This window comes from Tachypleus tridentatus, chromosome 10, assembly GCF_004210375.1.
Source record: "Tachypleus tridentatus isolate NWPU-2018 chromosome 10, ASM421037v1, whole genome shotgun sequence".
Classification (NCBI taxonomy): Eukaryota; Metazoa; Arthropoda; class Merostomata; order Xiphosura; family Limulidae; genus Tachypleus; species Tachypleus tridentatus.
The window spans coordinates 92,561,380-92,580,795 of NC_134834.1; the positions used below are offsets into that span (position 1 = coordinate 92,561,380).

Consider the following 19,416-nt stretch of genomic DNA (forward strand, 5'->3'; position numbering starts at 1 on the left):
TTCTTCATTTCAACATTTCAAGTCCATTAATAAAAAATTATATATGAAGTAGAGCACATATCTTACAAAATATTTTATTATCAAAGTCACATGCATAATAAAATGAGGAGTTGCCTAGAGTTTTCAACAAAAGTAAAAATAAAACAGTTACTGTATGGTACAAATTTATGTTGATGTAAAACCTTCAAGCACCTCTATGTTAAAGTGTTTAAAATTAATTTGAAGTCCTTAAAACTACTTATACAAAGAAGAATTCCAGAAATATCAAAAAATAACCCAAAAGTAAATTTTTTATGTGTCCGTTACACACATGCTGCAGTCCACTTTCTAATGTTAAAAAAAAATGTCGTAAACGTGTCAAAACCTACCATCGCTTCCATTACATATTACATTTGCAAAGTGTCTGGCTTCTTCTGCAGAACCCTATAAAAATAGCATCACAGACAGAAAACATGTTAATGTAAAGCAAGTTGAAAAAAACAACTTGTATTTAAAAGTCACAGAAATTATACAACTAAAATTTAACACACTTAAAATATATAGAGATAAGCACACTATGAGTGCAGCTTGGTTAACAGAAAATTTAAATGCTACAGAGAAAAAAAATTAACTTCAAAGTACACTTTGAAACCAAAATCATTTGAATTTTAGAAAAATGTAAGCACATGATAAAGTGAAATAAATTTGAGTTGTTTATATAATGCTTACCAGTTCTTCCTTAGTCCTACAAAGTTCGTCAACACACACAAGGATGGCATTTTGATGGAATTCATCCTTAATGCCCATGCTCTGTAAATGAAAACCAAGACATCAGAACACAAACAATTGAAAACAATTCAAATTTGAGTTAAAATGCAAATTCAACATTATCATACATTCAAGTTTTATTCAAATGCTGGTATCTCGAGATCCATTAAACTTATGGAAATTTAAATGTCAAATAACAATATCTAAAACTGTAGAAAAATGGTTGATGCTAAAATAAAATTTACAAGACGGTCTACATTAAATATATATTATTTTTACAAATTAATCTGAAACATAGCATATACATTCATCTCCATGATCTAAATATTAAAATTAATGCCCAGTTTTCATATTCAAAATATAACTTTTACATTCAAAATAGAATCAATTTAAAGAAGTATGAATTAAAATGTAAATATAGGTAAAGATACTCTGTAATAGAAATTTTTCTATCAAATAAAAATAGTTAATTTCTAAACTACCAAATAACTAATCTTTATCTAATATTTATTTCATGTATTTTCTTTATCTATACAAATTATTTTTAATGTTATTGACTTTCTTAGTACTGTTTGAAAAGTTGGTTTAATTGAAAGACTAAAAGGAGAGAAGAGCTATTAATAATTAATTAAAGTTTAATTAATAATTATTATTAAAATACTGTATTGGTAATAAACATTTTCTTCTGTATTTCAGTATTGTAAATATACAGTGTGAATATTTTTTACTTATACATTATAAGAACTAACTTAGCCCTCCTGCACATTGCTATTCCAAACCTCTCACATCTCTTTATATAGCAAAAATACCTCTAGTAAATAAAACTCATTTTTTTAAAAATTATACATCCTCATGCTTATTGTTTAGCCTTCAGGGAAACTAAAGGAAGAAAATACAAAAATATTTTCGTATTAATCTTTTTCAACATCTTAGTATTATTTTGCAAAAGCAAAAATTAAATTAAATGTGAAAGGCTAACTATGAATCAACTATTAACAGTACATACATCTAATAAGCAATTCTTAGCTACTTACATGTAACTTTTCTTTATCCAATAAGAACAGATCTGAACCTTTTATGTTTTTAAACCTAAAGAGCTCAGCATAATGGTACAAGTTTAAAGCAGCCATCCATTCCACAACGTTAGGTGTTGACCATTCAGTGACAAGCTACAGAAGGGAAGAATTATATAGTTAAATTATTTATGTTACAACAATATCTAATACACGAGCGAAAAAAATGTATACCTAAATAATGTTTTACTGTACAGTATATATTTCAGCAAAATTTACACTACCCAATTTATAAGTCATTTTATTTAAAATATTTTCATACTTTCTTAACTGTAAAGAAAAAAATCTGATTCTATTTATCTTCCTTTGAAAATGAACAACCAAAAACATTCTATGTAACTGCTATTTTCATAAACAATTAAACATTTATGAAATTAATTATATTTATTAAAGGCATAAATCATAATTACATCTGGGACATTTGGAGCCATTTTCAATGAAACACAAGTGAAGAAAGCTATTTCAAAAACTTTAATCACTATATGAATTCAAGATGAATGCTTGAAGATCTATGTATAAGTATCTATACTTTAGTTTTGTACATGTAATTTCAACACATTAATGTTGAAGAAATGTATCCAAGCTTTTAGTATTTACATTATAATACATGCTAAAACCAAATATAAAATCTCAACTAATGAATCTTACAGGACACTAGCTTCAAATTAAAGCCTCAGTGAGAAAATTTGCTTGCACACACACACATACTGATTCAATATAAACAATATTACTACAACAACATTCTTGGGCAAAAGTAATGACATGATACAGTTTAGTAACAAATCCACACATCCCTATTGTACTTTGTTCACACTGAAATAGAGTCATTATTTAAAATAAATGTTGAAATTAACTTGCTTTAATTAATAATGGCCAAATAATACATTAAATTCACTAGATGAGACGGAAGGTGATGAAAATTTCATAATGTTTGCAGCACAATAAATATGGCTATTGCTTTGAAGTTCACAAAGGGTCTGCTAACCAACATAATCCCACAAGAACAACTAGATAAAACAGATTGATAGATATTGAATAATTTACTTTAACCTTCAAACAAGCTTCAGAAATTTTTACAGTTTTTGTTTCAAAAGAATAACCTGTTTTGAAATCATATTATTACAGTAAGATTGAAGTTTCTTCTTACAGTTTACATATATAATTGTTTAGCTTTTTTAAATATATAAAATATATTGATGTGAGAAAATACATAAAGAAGTTTAAAGGTACTTTTTATTATAAAGATTAATCAATTCTACAAAAACATCAACTAATGCTTCAAATATTCTAGTAGCAAAAGTTATATTTTAAAATAAATACCAATATATAAACTCAATTATGTATGATAAGTAAACAATTCCAGTATTTTCTACATTTCTTTTTCCTACTATTAGTCTAAACTTGCTAAAATTAGTCAAATAGAACATGTTTCCCTTAAAATGTAACTGAGTAGTAATTAAGTGATGTTATAAGTACTAAACCCTAGTACACATTTAATAATTAACTCTATCATATGTGAGATGTACAAATAAGCCACTCAAATAATAATGTATAATAAAATTTTACTTGTTTTTGCAGTGTATTAACCAAATTTTGTAAATTAATTAATTTATGATGGTAACACTCATATTCATGCTATGTAAAATCCATGCATGTAACTCATTATTAACATTAAGGAGGTAACTAATGCATAACAGCTAAGGTAGGGGCCCGGCATGGCCAAGCGTGTTAAAGCATGCGACTCGTAATCTGAGGGTCATGGGTTCGCATCCCCATCGCGCCAAACATGCTCGCCCTTTCAGCCTTGGGGGCGTTATAATGTGACGGTCAATCCCACTATTCGTTGGTAAAAAAGTAGCCCAAGAGTTGGCGGTGGGTGGTGATGACTAGCTGCCTTCCCTCTAGTCTTACACTGCTAAATTAGGGACGGCTAGCACAGATAGCCCTTGAGTAGCTTTGTGCGAAATTCAAAACAAACCAGCTAGGGCAGGATCCAAAATGCTTCATTCTAGTTTATTTAAAGCCATCATTAATTTCCCAGATCAATGATCTGTATCAGAACATTCACACCCACAGGAACATTTAAGAACAGGTGTGTGTTAATAACCTGGATGGATAAATTGATAAATCATGGTTGGAGTTCAGTCATAAGGTAAAGCAATATACTACTTAAAGGAATCTTACTTAAATAGTATGCAAAATATAATAAAAAAATAATGAAACAGGTGTACATACCTCAGCGTATTTATATTTAGTAATAACTGTAATTTCTTGTTCTGTAAAGTACCAAGTTACACATTTCACCATCAAGTGGGCCCTTACTGAGGGAGGGTCTTAAGACAAGTACTTGTTAATTATCTGATAGTTTTTAGTTAACAGAACCACAAGTGGAGAAGTGAATGAAACATTTTACTTTATATTAAACTAACTCCCAATTATAGTTTTCCGTGAACAAATCATCCGACTCAAAGACACGCTTCACATTTTTAAACTTGTGTCTCTTTTAATAAAATTTAAAAGCAGTTTCTGAAATTATTGTAAAATAAAGTTATTGATTTCTCCCTGGATAATTACTGCAAGTTTTATTGATTTATTGTATGTTTGAAACTAGTGGAAGTAAACATTAGCAGTATCTCTTGTAGTTTCCATCTGTGGCAAACTAATTCCAAAATACAGATAACCTTTACTGACATGCAACACAAAACTCTACAATAAAGCGTTACGGTTATGTCGCTTCTACTTCCTTAAGCCAGGCCAAGCAAATTAAGTTAAAGGTGACAGTTTTTCTGATGCAGCAATCCTGAAGGTGACATTGAAGCAGCTGAAAGCTGTCTGACACCTGCATATTCTTGCCTCTGATTCATACATGAAACCCGAGAGCAGCGAAATAAAACACATCCATCGCCAACATACAGTTTTTGCCATAGACAAGAAACACTTCAAACTTTGATCTCATTATATATATATATATATTAACAGAGAGCTGATTCATGTAAAAACTTCCAACCCTTCCCTTGCAAAACGTGTAAATTGGCAAGTCACGCTCGTTGCTGAACCTACAATTCTAAATTTACAGGATCATAAGACCTACTTACTGGTAGGTAGCTACAACAAGTTAACAGACTGGTTGAGTATGTGTACTGCAGTTAGATAAATACACGCTACAACCACGTGTCTAACTCAGAGAAACCAGTGTCCTTGTACCTTGACAAACTAATAAAAGTGGAATATATCAGGAAATTTAATCAACAAGTCTACATGTTATGGCTGTGTTCAAAATAGATTATTTTCATATCAATTTGCATAATTCACTGAGTATGTATTATATACTCTTTATTATTTGTTTTGGTAAAATAGAGTTCAAGTCCGAATACATGTTGCAGTAAGAGTGTTTTTGGTGATGCAACAACAAAAACCACTTCAACCACTTACATAATATAGATTCTGGCGCTAACTTAACTGCTACACCACGAGAAATAATTATACAATAAGAAATTAACTGTTAAAAATTACACAAGATTTTACGATTTATAAATGTAAAAATTTAAATCGTAAACAACACGTACTGTATGTAAAAAGAAAGACTACCTTATCACACGATACAAATGAAAAAAACGTACACAAACACAGTTTATATAAATTTGCAGAGCAGTAGTATAGATTGTAAAAAGCCAAAAACGAATTAAAAAAAGCCTTAAAACACTATTCACCAAAGACAGAGGTTTTAAGGTTCGATTGTTTGAGTTGATGTACTCTTTTACCAGAGGTTTGACCGAATGTTATAACGCCCCAACGGCTGAAAGGGCGAGCACGTTTGGTGTTACGGTTATTCGAACCTGCAACCCTCAAATTAAGAGTCTAGAACCCTAACCTACTGGCCATATCGGACCGGTTCGAAAGTTACACAACAGATGGTACCCACTGTTATCACAGTAATGTTTCTCAAGACCCGTATATCAAACAAAACGATAACATTTCTCTAAGGTTACATTTCCTGTAGATATAATAACCTAATTATAGTAACAGAAAAATGTTATAAGAAATATTTTTTCTGTTGGGCGCGTACTCTTTGCCAACTCCTTCCAAGTAAATTATCTTTTACGCTCTTGACTAAATTCAATTAGCATCTAGATTATGGTTCTAAAATTTAATCACCACTTTGGTATTGCTTCTAGAGCTAATTAATTAAGCAGCAGAGCTGTCTGCCCAATAACACGTTTGCAAAAGGCTCATATTTTCCTGCAGGCTATAAGTTCAGTAATAAAGTATATATTTTAAGTTAGTTACAAGGGACAACTTTGTGCTTCTTCACAATAATTAATTAATTTGGTCCATTACAAGATGCGGCAACACATTCGCCTACAAATAAACATAAACGTATAATAAATCACAAAACATGCGATATCTCACCTAGCTGTGGAATATAATATGTAACATTCTACTTAGCTATAGTCTGTTTTTTTTGTGTTTTTTCGCTAGTCATCCATAATTTCCCAGTTAGTCAAAATCAACCACAGCCACCACTTGGGCTACACGTTTACTAACGAATAGTGGAATCCAGCGTCACATAATAAAGCTTCCATAGCTGAGAGAGCGAGAAGGTTCGGTGAGAAGTATTCGAACTCGCCCACCGCAAGCTATTGATGTTTATGGCATTCAATTATTTTTAACGCCCTGTTGAGTACAAATATCACTAATAAATATGGGTTTCAAAAAAACTCAGTTTATTAGTTTGAATTTCGCGCAAAGTTACACGAGGGCTATCTGCGCTAGCGGTCCCTAATGTAGTAGTGTAAAACTAGAGGGAAGACAGCTAGTCATCATTATCCACCAACAACTCTTGGGCTACTCTATTACCAACGAATAGTGGGATTGGCCGTAACATTATAACGCCCCCACTGCTGAAAGGGCGAGCATGTTTGGTGTGATGGGGATTTGAACCCGCGACCTTCGGATTACGACTCGAACGCCTTAACTTGCCGGGCCACTATGAGTTTTCATGGGATTATTACTGGTAGCACTATGGCGAGTCAATTCACCATTTATACAAAACGTATCCCCTGTCAAAAATACCTTCAGCGCAAAGTTTTCATCCGATCCCTTTTGCGATATGACCCATATCCAGGAAGTTACAGACATCTTGAGTCATCTTCTGATGATTTCTGTTGATGAGAGCAAACCTACAAATGTGCTACCTGGGCTCTGCCCGCCATGACTATCGAGATCTGGTTTTTAGCCTCATAAGGCAACCTTTAAGATGTTCTCAGCTTTTACAGATGGAAACTATCTTGCTTAATAATCCACAGCTCATTTCTTTGACTCATTCCTACTTCCCTCACAATTTGGCTAGATGCCTTCGTTGAGTTTGCTGAAAGATGGCCTGCTACTGAAGACGTCTTCCATTGCTCTTATTGTCAGTAACATAATCAGTTTCACCGCACATGTGGAGCACATAAAAATCAGTGAGCGAGGCAAAATGAGTGATTCTGCCTGGGGTTAAGCTGTGCGGCGATGTGTTACTGATTCAATCCAAAATTCTCAAACAATGGGTTTTGCCCATTTGTTGAGAGTTTCGCGCAAAAGCTACTCGAGGGCTATTTACGATGGTTAGACTGAAGGCAGCCAGACAACACTATCCATAGCCAATTCTTGCATTATTCTATTGTGGTTCAGTTAATTTGAAAATTCGTGCACAGCTACTCGAGGGCTATCTGCTCTAGTCATTCATAATGTGGCAATGAAAGACTAGAGGGAAGACAGCTAGTCATCACCACCCATCGCAAACTCTTGGGCTACTATTTTACCAACGAATAGTGGAATTGACCGTGACATTATAACTCTCCCTAGCTAAAAGGGCGACCTTCGGATTGCGAGTCGAGTGCCTTAACCACCTGGCCATGCCGAGCCACTAATAGCGGGAGTTAGAAATATCAATGAGACGTATCATTTTTAAACAGCCCAGTAATTTTACCAGTGTCTCTACACGTTATAGTAGAATTAAAAGTGGGAAAAAGAAACTGTAGCTGCTGTAATTTTCATATACAGAGCTCAAAAGTAAATATATAATAGTTATTCCATTTTTTGTAATGTGGTGGAAAAATTAAACTAGGAAAATTACAAGGTCTATAAGGGTAAAATCCGTGTTATAAAGATACAAGGTAGATGTTGAAATATCGAGCAAAAAATGTAAAAAAAATATTCGTAATTTGATGTCCTATTAAATGCGCACTGTTCGTAGGCGCTTCATCCAGTAATAATTGCAAAGTATCAGACCAGGCTAATTTGGAGATTGTTAGACTAATTTTATTTTATTTGGGTCTTTGTAAACACACACTAAGACCGAAATGTATATTGTAAATATTTTTATTGTTAAGTAACTTTAAGAACGTATGAGTGAAGATGAAGAGCATATAACAACGTCTCAACTGTATTTTATCCGCTGATTCCCGTGCCTTTGAGTTTAATGCTAGGGCTCAGCAGACTGACAGGGATTCGACAGACACAGAAATGGTTCAGACGCCATTTACATCATCAAATTGCATGAATAACAGTCGTGAGCTATATTAATTTACTGAAGTTTAACATTTATTAATTTTACACGACTCATTCACAAATCAGAATTAGGGTTAAGAATAATAACACGATATTATTTATATTTACTTGGATTGACTTTACTTATCAGTAAACAAGAACTGGCAAACCGCTAAGATAGTCCGATATGTTCTCATTATGGGAAATAACTTTATCAATAATCCTCAGAACTTGTGATTGAGGTAAAAAAAAAAAGGAATGAATAACAATACGTTAAACAATACGCTGTACCCAGTGGCGTTTATGAATCAGCGAATTTACCAAATAATAAAGTTTGTTTTGAAAACATAAGCTAATAACGTGTTTGTATTAAGAATCAGAAATAACTTTGTTCCTGTGGTCCTAGCCTAATATACGTCATATATTAGTGTCCTTGTTCCAGATAATATATACAAGATGGACTATTTCAGCTCTGTCTAACTCGAGGTTCGAACCTCGAACTCACCGCTGACCCACTGGGGGTTACAAGATTAGCGATATAAAAATCTCTCTAACGTTATATAAAAATTAGATGTATGCTATTTTATCTAAACATATTTGAAACACACCGTTTTTACATACATGAACATAGTCACAGCATTCAAACCAACGTTTCAGGTTAATGATGTTGACGTATGAATTGAACTAGGTTTGTATATTCAGCTTTACGATCGTTACTTTAAGACATTCTGGTTCTAAAAACAGATATACAAAGATGTTTATTATTATTATACCTTTAGCTAGTAACTACCCCTCGTAAAATATTACAGCATTAACCGTGATACAGATATTACTATAGATATCATTTATAATGTTAGTTTTACAAAAATAATTGCACCAATTTATGTATCTTTAAACTTCAAATTATCTTCTTATATTATATTCGTAAACAACGATTTATAAGAATAATGAAGTGATTTATTTTTGAGGAGTACATACTATATTTTCGACTTATTACATAAGCTTAATGTGCTCCCATAGTGAAGTATATATGTGAATGTAATCTTCAATAATCAGGTACGTCATAGCAAACACCACTCGTCAGAATCGCATGCTGTAATGAAACCGTTAGGCCAACCTAAAAGTACACCAAAAACCAATCGTAAGATCAGTTACCATAAAAAACAGCACTTGTTGAACATCAAACCAACCGAGATATATTAAAAACCAGCCAGGAGATTAGACACAGTAAACAACAGTTGTTAGAATTACACTGCATAAAAACAGCACTTGCTGGTCATCAGACCAACCGAGAAATACTAATAGCCAGCCATGAGATCAGTCGTAGCAAACAGTAGTTATAACTATACTCTGTATAAAAACAGCACTTATTATTCATCAGACCAAGCAAAAGAGTTATAAAATGAGTCATCACAAACAGGCTTAAGACTGAAATATTAATTCTTTAGAAACTAAAATGAAACACCAATACCGAAATAATGCTTAAAAACCGATTTTCCAAAACAGAGAAAATAACAGAATTAATACGAGTTATTTTCACATAAAAGGAAAAGAATTTTAGCTGTTGTAATTTTCATACACACAAAATAAAAATACAGTAATTACCAAAAAGATTAAAATGTATAGTTGAGACTCTACGTCATAGTGTAACGATCAATAAACAAGATGTTGAATGCCGAATGACAAACAGCGCAATTATTCAACATGTTGTGTTCTAATGAATGTAATTCATTATTTTGAACTACTAAATATAGAGATAGCACTCATTCAGTCAGCTGCATTTGCAGCCACAAGAGCTCAGTCAGGCTATTTAAATCGAATAATATGATTGGCTATAATTCACTCACACTATACAGTACGTATTGTATTTAGTAGTATCACTGAATGAATCTTAGACCTTTCTATCAGCAGCCCGAAACCTAGTTCATTATGTCACATACTGTTCCATTTAAAACATAACTGTTAAATAAAATAACCCTAGCGTGCTTGCATGTGATGTAGTACAAAAAGAGAACGTAGTACGGTTCTTGATTTTTGAAATCGTGATAATAAACGCTGAATATCTGATAAAATTACGATAATAAACAACGTGATTTTTCGAATTTTAAGTTAAAAAGGTTTCGTTTTAACCATAAAGGAGAACCTTAAATAGTATTGCGTTAGAAGAGACTGACGTGAAGCATGTTTTGTTTGTTTTGAATTTCGCGCAAAGTTACTCGAGGGCTATCTGCGCTAGCCGTCCCTAATTTAGCAGTGTAAGACTAGAGGGAAGGCAGCTAGTCACCACCACCCACCGCCAACTCTTGGACTACACTTTTACCAACGAATAGTGGGACTCACCGTCACATTATAACGCCCCCACGGCTGAAAAGGCGAGCATGTTTGGCGTTACAGGGATTCGAACCCGTGACCCTCAACTTACAAGTGCCTTAACCACCTGGTCATGCCGGGCCGAAGCTTATTTCAATAAAAGGGCTGGTTACCACATGTAAATACAACCTATATTTCACGCATTCCTCTTCAAAGTAAGTTTAAAATATTTTTATCACCATCTCAGTTTATGAAATATTCTATTTGTTACTGCGGTAGCCCTAAGGACACGCACAGCTTCACCCTCTTGTTGTAATATTGAATTATTCCTTTTACATCTACGTGCAATACGTAATGAATACTTCAATAAATTCGAACTTAGTTCTTCTAGCTCTATAGGTATAAAATTTCCAATACAGATTACACTTTTGCAAAATGGTATACATATTTCTACGTATTCTAGTTTTAAAAAAAGAAATTAATTCACTTTGTTCACTGTTATAAGTTCAATTAAACGTTATCTGATCTTATTTATTATAGTACAATTTCCATACCTAAACCAACCGGTGTTCGAATGCAATTAAATTACGAAGAGACTATGACAAAACGTGCGTGCAACGTGTTTCCTTACGGAAGACTAGACAGAGGATTTGCACGTGAAAGAATAATTAGTCCTTTATTCGTTATCTTCTGATATGTCACGCAGACAACGTGATGCTAACCTTGTTTAAAAAATGATAACTTGTTGCTATCAGCTGCGGACCGTATGTTACAAACTACCATCCCTGACCTAATTTCCTGAGCGATAGAATGACACCATACAACAACCTCTAAATACACCCCTTTATAGCTTTAATTTCACGAACAAAAAAACGAATACAAAGAATAACCGCTGCATTATTGTGATTTATTTTCTAGCGTTTACAATAGAATCATTTTTAAATTATTAATGTAATCGAAGCAATTATAAAAATATAACTTCTTATGCTTCAGTTTCGAAGTAGGTTAACATCAGAATGCCTCGAAACGTGGATTAACCTGTGTAATGGTGTGACAACTGTTTCGTCTACCGAATTATGTTGTTTGGTTTTTGTTTGTTTTTGAATTTCGCACAAAGCTACTCGAGGGCTATCTGTGCTAGCCGTCCTTAATTTTGCAGTGTAAGACTAGAGGGAAGGCAGCTAGTCATCACCACCCACCGCCAACTCTTGGGCTACTCTTTTACCAACGAATAGTGGGATTGACCGTCACATTATACGACCTTACGGCTGGGAGGGCGAGCATGTTTAGCGCGATGCGGGCGCGAACCCGCGACCCTCGGATTACGAGTCGCACGCCTTACGCGCTTGGCCATGCCGGGCCTACTACCGAATTATATACATCACTTTGTCCGAAAGCCGTAGATATACGACATACATAAACACCCATGGGACGAACTTTCAAGCAATGGCTCGTACCCAAAACCTGCATGGGCTGTAAATAATGTAGCACTGCTTCACTCGTAGTTAAAACAAAAACTCCATCAAGGTATTTTGCTCTGCAATTTCTAAACCTTGGCTGAAAAAGTTCTCATAACTCTGGGATTATGCTAGATTTGGGCAAAATTCATCCACGTATCGTTGTGAAGTTAATCTGTGCATAGCGTGTAAAAGCATCGCTCTTAGGCTATTTAATTTTTTTTCAAAATATGTAACCAACACCGATAACGTGCCTTGCAACCGATATATTTATTGTGCTAAAACGTTACGGTTACTATTATATTTCCAACGAGAAACAGCGTCTTTGTTCCTGATGCATATGAAACTGATCTGACACTATCCCTAAATCTGACCAAGTCTGGGACTGTAATATTTTGTCCTCTAAGGTACTGCTTTGGGGCCCGGCATGGCCAAGCGTGTTAAGGCGTGCGACTCGTAATCTGAGGGTTGCGGGTTCGCACCCCCGCCGCGCCAAACGTGCTCGCTCTTTCAGCCGTGGGGGCGTATAATGTGACGGTCAATCCCACTATTCATTGGTAAAAGAGTAGTCTAAGAGTTGGCGGTGGGTGGTGATGACTAGCTGCCTTTCCTCTTGTCTTACACTGCTAAATTAGGGACGGCTAGCATAGATAGCTCTCGAGTAGATTTGTGCGAAATTCAAAAACAAACACAAACAAACAAATTGCTTTGGCCAATCCTCTTAAATGTTTGAATATTGTTTCAGTCTTCGCACAACTGTTTCCTCACTTTTCTCTCTTGGCTACTTACTCTAATTGTTTTGTGTGTGTGTGTATGTTTTACACTAACCAAAACAGACTTCAGATGTGTTGCGTTAAGTTGACTCTACTTTCCGTGCAAGAGATTTGATCCGGCCGGATGACTTCAGAAATCTTCACACAAAATTTTGTTTCCTGGAATCAATTCCCACACACACACACACAAAGCAACTTTAGAGTATGGGCTGAAGTGAAGAGAGTGCACACACAAACATATTTGTACCTTGGCATATAATATACCCATCCACCAATCGTATTTCATAGATTTCTTGGGCTGTCTGTAGTTTTTATTTTCCCCAATCTTTTAATATTAAATTCCATGTTACATTATCAAAACGCCCGTGGCCTTAATAAAAATGACCGATGTAACTAGGGGGTATTCCAAATTGAATACTACATTAAGAAACATTAACCACTACTGTTAGACTAATATGAAAAATGGGTCATGTGACACAGTATTCCTAACCCCAGAGGAGTGGTACATATGCGCATTCCCAATACAAACATGTAACCTCTAAATGGGGAGCAAGGAACTTGTAATATGGTTGCTACTGAACGGCCTAATTCTCTCTTCATATTATACAAACACATTTAAACCATCAGAAAATTCGTAGAAAACAGAATGTTTTCTTTTTCTAAAAGTGTGACCAAAATGCACTCGTCATTATATTTACACAGAGTTAATTTTTTACAATGCTCTGATACATCGAGTAACAGTTAAAAATGCAAGACAATAACACTGTGTATTTAAATGTATGTTAAACATAGATCGTATATAAAAGTTTACAATATATATTAAAGAGGTTGTGATAAAGCGATACGATATTTGTATCTTATCTTGGAACAATGATAAGATTGTATCGATACATCGTCAAGCACAATATATGCACCTTCAGGAAATATGGTACATTTTTAGTAAACATTGTACATTTTCGTACAAAAAAAATTACAATTTCAAATAAAGTATTTTTGGTTTGGTTTGTTTTGAATTTCGCACAAAGCTACACGAGGGCTATCTGCACTAGCCGTCCATAATTTAGTAGTGTAAGACTAGAGGGAAGGCAGCTAATCATCATCACCCACCGTCAACTCTTGGGCTACTGTTTTACCAACGAATAGTAGGATTGACCGTAACATTATAACGCCCCGAAGGCTGAAAGGGCGAGCATGTTTCATGTGATGGGGATTCGAATCCGTCACCCTCAGATTACGAGTCGAGTGTCTTAACTACCTGACCACGTCGAGCAAAGTATTTTTGCCAAAACATAATGATTCAATGAGAGAAGATGGGTATCGAACACTACATGTTGTCTTTATTTCTTTTATCAAAAGAAAATCACATGTAACGTATGACAACAAATTAACAATAACCGATTAGACAAATATTAACTTTTTATTTTACTTCTCTTGTCAATTATCATTTAGTTGATCAAACCTGAGAATCTGAAAAAAAAAAACACTTTGAAATGTGAAATACTTAGGTAAAACAATGTTGATAATATAAATAATAAATTACAAACAAGACTGTTTAACGTTGTAACAAACCGTCGATAAAACTTCTGTATCTACATGTGTATATACCACTATGACGAGATACGCACCGTCAGTTTACAAGTGTGCATGTTTGTGTGTTTAAATAACATGAATATTTACAATTAAGGCAGGATGTTTTTGGAAAAGCGCAAAAACATTTTTGAACCATATAGGGTCTTGATTCTAAACGATAACAATGATAACACACTAGCTACAACCAAACATTTTAATACACTCTTCATAACTTCAAAACGTTCATGCGACTTCACAAATAAATAACCAAGAATTACGTTCTTCTTATCAAACAGTTTTAAAGTCGTTCATTATTTGTTAGAGTATTTATACTGAAGCCTTCTACAGAATAGAATAAGTAAATCATGTTTGTAGGCCAAGAACAAATGCACAACAATGTATAATGTTCTTGAACAATACCGCTTATCTGGTAGTTACGTCAGTCAGTGGAACGTTAATTTAATGCTCCTACAGTCTTCCATTTGAGAATAAAAGTGTTTATTATCACACTTATTACAGGTGTCGCTAGGTGCTGGCATCAAGGACTTATTTGTTATTTTGAATTTCGCGCAAAGCTACTCCAGGGCTATCTGCGCTAGCCGTCCCTAATTTAGCAGTGCACGACTAGAGGGAAGGCAGATAGTCATCACCACCCACCGCCAACTCTTGGGCTACTCTTTTACCAACGAATAGTGGGATCAACCGTCATTTTATTACGCCCCTATGGCTGAAAGGGCGAGTATGTTTCGTGCGACAGGGATTCGAACCCGCGACCCTCGGATTACGAGTCGAACGCCTCAACCCACCTGGCCATACCAGGGCCCCAGGGACTTATGCCCTCAATTTATTTGACATTCCCCAGTTAATTTTTACATTTGACGTTTCGAAAAATTAGAATAGAAAACCATGATCGATGTCATGATGAAACGCCGAAAATTCACGCGAATCTCGAATCTTTTCAGCACTTAACAGCTCCTCTGTTTATTACAAATTACATTCAACTGCTTTACACCAACACTAGATGCCTCGCATCGAAAATGTTTTTTTTTTTACTTCTCTATCAAATTTTTTCTTCACAAATATGATCTTTTGTGAAATTAAAAGGTAAAAAATATCGCATCTGTTCATTTACATGGCACTCTGAAGAAATTAGTTTCTAAATTGGCGCCCGAATTAACATATCGTATCTACTAGACGTAAAAGTACAAATTAGTACAGTTTCTTTTTCTGCTTTTAATCCTAAAACTGCAAAAAGAGCAAGTACTGTTCTGCCGAATACAGGTATCGAGGTTCGATTTTTGGGGATAAAAATTTTTCTATTTTAATATAATATAAACATTTATAACTTTAACTAATATTTGGGTCCTTCATTATAAAGTACTTGGTAGTTTTGTTGACTGTCCCGACCTGAAAAATAAACAAAGCGATAGATAATTCCGTGGTTTAAGGTTTGGTTTGAATTTCGCACAAAGCTACACTAGGGCTATCTGTGCTAGCCGTCCATAATTTAGTTCTCTAAGGTTATAGGGAAGGTAACTAGTCATCTACACCCACCGCCAACTTTTGGGCTTATGCTTTTACCAACGAATAGTGGGATTGATCGTCACATTATAACGCCCACATGGCTGAAAGGGCGAGCATGTTTGGTGTGACAGGGATTCGAACCCGCGACCTTCAAATTACGAGTCGAGTGCCCTAACCACGTGACCATTCTGGGCCATTCTGTGGTTTTAAATTAGAATACTTTACTATTTTAACTTCTGTATAATATTTAATAAAACAAGTATTTTATTCATTATTACAAATTTCATAAGTATTACAGAGTTGTTTTAATTTGTATCTAAAATTTCATTTTTTGAATAGTAACTGTTTTTTTAGTTTTCCACGTTTTGAAGCGGAGTATTTAATAAATTAAAGTACTTTATTTATATAACTGTTATATCTATATATACAATAGTTTCCTTAACACAGAAATATTAAACCTTTCATTACTTCTATAATTCTTTGTTTGATTCTCTTTTATATTGATTTTATAACATTCTCACGAGGTCAACACAATTCGTAAGTTTCACGATTGCCAAAAGTTGATGAATTAATGCTTTCACGGCAATTTTATTTCTATATTTGCGAAAATACTTTCTAGTTCATTAACAGTATAAGTTGTCTGGATGGTTGGTTATCAATGCCGTCTTTGAATACCTGCTTTCTCATTTGGCATATTTTTATCCGAGACACAAAAATTGTCAATAACCAATTAAACTGTCTACGCTTTTGTAAAGATAGGATAAGTTAACAATACTGCCAAACCCAAGTGAAATAAATTTCCCATAATCGTGTGTAAAAACTAACACGATCGTACCGAACTTTCAAAAGTACAATGTTTATATGCAATTAATTTGTTTGAACTTATTACTCAATAATTTGGCCGTGAGGGCGTTATAATGTTACGGTCAATTCCACTATTCGTTGGTAAAAAAGTATCCCAAGAGTTGGCGATGAGTGGTGATGATTAGTAGGCTTCCTTTGTGTGGCTTTGCGCGAAACTCAAAGACAAACAAACAAGCGACAGCACGGTCTTAGAAACACCTTCTCTGAATTATAGTTTACATATACCAATATCTTAAACAGCATTCTCCTCATGAAATAAAGTACGATCAAAAACAATTTGAAAATTCGCTAAACTATACACGATTTCCAAGGACAATAACTCATGATGTTTGGAAATTGTTCAAACTTCAGAAGACGGTATTGGAAACTGTATGTACATTGGGTATATAGTGTAAATGTAATGACTGCTCCATTCTACTGAATGAAAATGAACAATCAAAATAGTCACTTGTCACGGTTTACGTTCTATCTTGATATCATCTAAACAATCAGACAGCGCCATATAAACATAACACCTATAAAAGTATAGGTGGTGATACTTACTGTTCCTAGCAGTATCATCATGGTGAATGCATTCACGGCTACCAGGTAAAACATGAAACCCAATTAAACGTGTAGAAATCAAGGTTTTGAGTTCGAAAGTTGTTTTGTTTATGGAATTTCGCGCAAAGCTACCCGAGAAATATTTATGCCAACCATCTGTAACATAGAACAGACAGACTATAGGAAAGGTAACTACTCAACACCACCGATCGCCTACTCTTCAGCTACTATTGGGATTGATTTTTTTATATTATAAATCACCTATGCTTGAAAGAGCGAGTGTGTTGGATTGCAGGATTCGAACTGACGCCTCACAAATTACGACTAGAGTGCCCTAAGAACAAAGTCATGTCTGGCTGGGGAAGGTCATCCCATCCGAAAGATAGGAGCTCTTCAGGAGACTGAAGATGGTACATGAAACTCTAACTGTTGATAACAGAAGAGGAGACGGCAGAAAAGCCAAACTCTTCCAAAATAACGTTAGGTTACTTTTTACGTGATGGATGTATATTCAGCACAAATCTTACCATTATAAGTAAAAGTGTGAAAGCTACTTTCAGAACAGTAACAGACACATTAGACTCACGTGACCTCAGTGGATTATAACTGTTAAAAAACATTGGCTAGGAGAGAGAATCAAATCGAATGACTGAAATGAACTTCAAACTTTAAAAAATTCTGTGAGTAAAGCTAGAGAAAGATATTATTTATAGATGAATCTAAAGTGTTCGGCAATAATCAACATTTTGTTTACGGACATAGTAAAGTACGATATCACGCCTTACACTAAAACATGCTGTAGAACAAGTGTGTGGGCTGCATCTGAAACAATTGTGCTGAAAATGTGCACAATACGGATGATACCCTGACTGCTGACAAGTACAATGAAATTATTATCCACGTGAATAGGAATTCATCATTTAGAAAGACAGTAATTTGGTATGGAACACACGTGGTGAAACAATACTTGGAAATAACTGTAGGCCGATAGAACATTTGTAATCATGGCATAGCTTGCAAACAGTCCCAACATGAATATTAGTAGGTCTGCATGGGCTTATAGAGTTCCTAAAAGGTCAAATAAATAGCAACCAAACAACTTAGCTAAACTGTTGGAAGTAATATGGTGCACTTGGAACAGTAGTTCACAACCTATATAATTAGTACAATTGTATTTGCCTGTCTGGAACGTTTCTCGCATATTTCTCGATCAAACACAAGTCTCGTACAGATAGAAAAGCATTTGTCCAAGTAGTCCAGATTATATATTAGATATTTAATTCAGATTAACCTTACATGTACTTTGCTTGGTCAAAGTTTCCAATGCAACAAGTGTGGTACATTATGACAGTAGTTTTTTTTTTTTTTAATCAAGTGATGACTGGCTCTTCTTTTAACTTTTTTTTTATTTATAAAATATTCTCCACAAACAACACTTAATCCACTTGTAAGTTATAATAAAAAACACAAATATTACACTAAATACAATTTCCATAAGCTTTCTTAACTTATTCAGGTTTAAAATACGCATGCGCATTTTGTCCAAAGCCAAATGATTATAATTTTGTGAAGATACATTTAAACGTTTCTTCATATATCAGCTAAGTTTGTCTTCATTACAACTATACATTTACTTTACAATAATCTAGCTTCGATTCGTTTGATCGACTGCTATAAACGCCTCTTAGATACTTTTTCTTTACCATGGGTTTCACCACTCTTCATTTCTGTAAACTTATTTGATTCAACTTATAAAACCTATTCGTATACTGAACACTTATATCTGGTTCATACTCTGTACGCTATTAGAAACACTAATATTTTATTGTTTATTTATTATAGTTTTATTAAATGAAGTTACGTCTACCAGAGTTTATCTGAACTTGTAAAATATTTTCAAATAGACCACGATTTATCTGCAGAATACCTACAAGAAAGTATGCCTTGTATGGCGTGCGTAAAAATGATAGAATAAGGAACATTCAAGAGACGAGCATGAAAATTACTGCAAATTTTTTGCGGGTT

General features: G+C 34.3%; 1 protein-coding gene across 4 annotated transcripts in view; it reads right to left on the reverse strand.

Annotated features, from left to right (window-relative positions):
- The window catches only part of LOC143229868 (phosphatidylinositol 3-kinase regulatory subunit gamma-like), an 84,959-nt gene that overhangs the window by 44,727 nt on the left and 20,816 nt on the right, over positions 1-19,416 (reverse strand). For 3 of the 4 annotated variants that reach the window (XM_076462723.1, XM_076462724.1, XM_076462725.1), the window contains 3 exons: positions 1,782-1,916; positions 709-789; positions 369-423 (listed from right to left, as the gene is read on the reverse strand). In XM_076462723.1, coding sequence (XP_076318838.1) covers positions 369-423; positions 709-789; positions 1,782-1,916 — 271 coding nt within the window. Of the gene's footprint in view, positions 1-368; positions 424-708; positions 790-1,781; positions 1,917-11,215; positions 11,300-19,416 lie in introns of those variants that run through there. The other variant, XM_076462726.1, reaches the window with a different exon arrangement.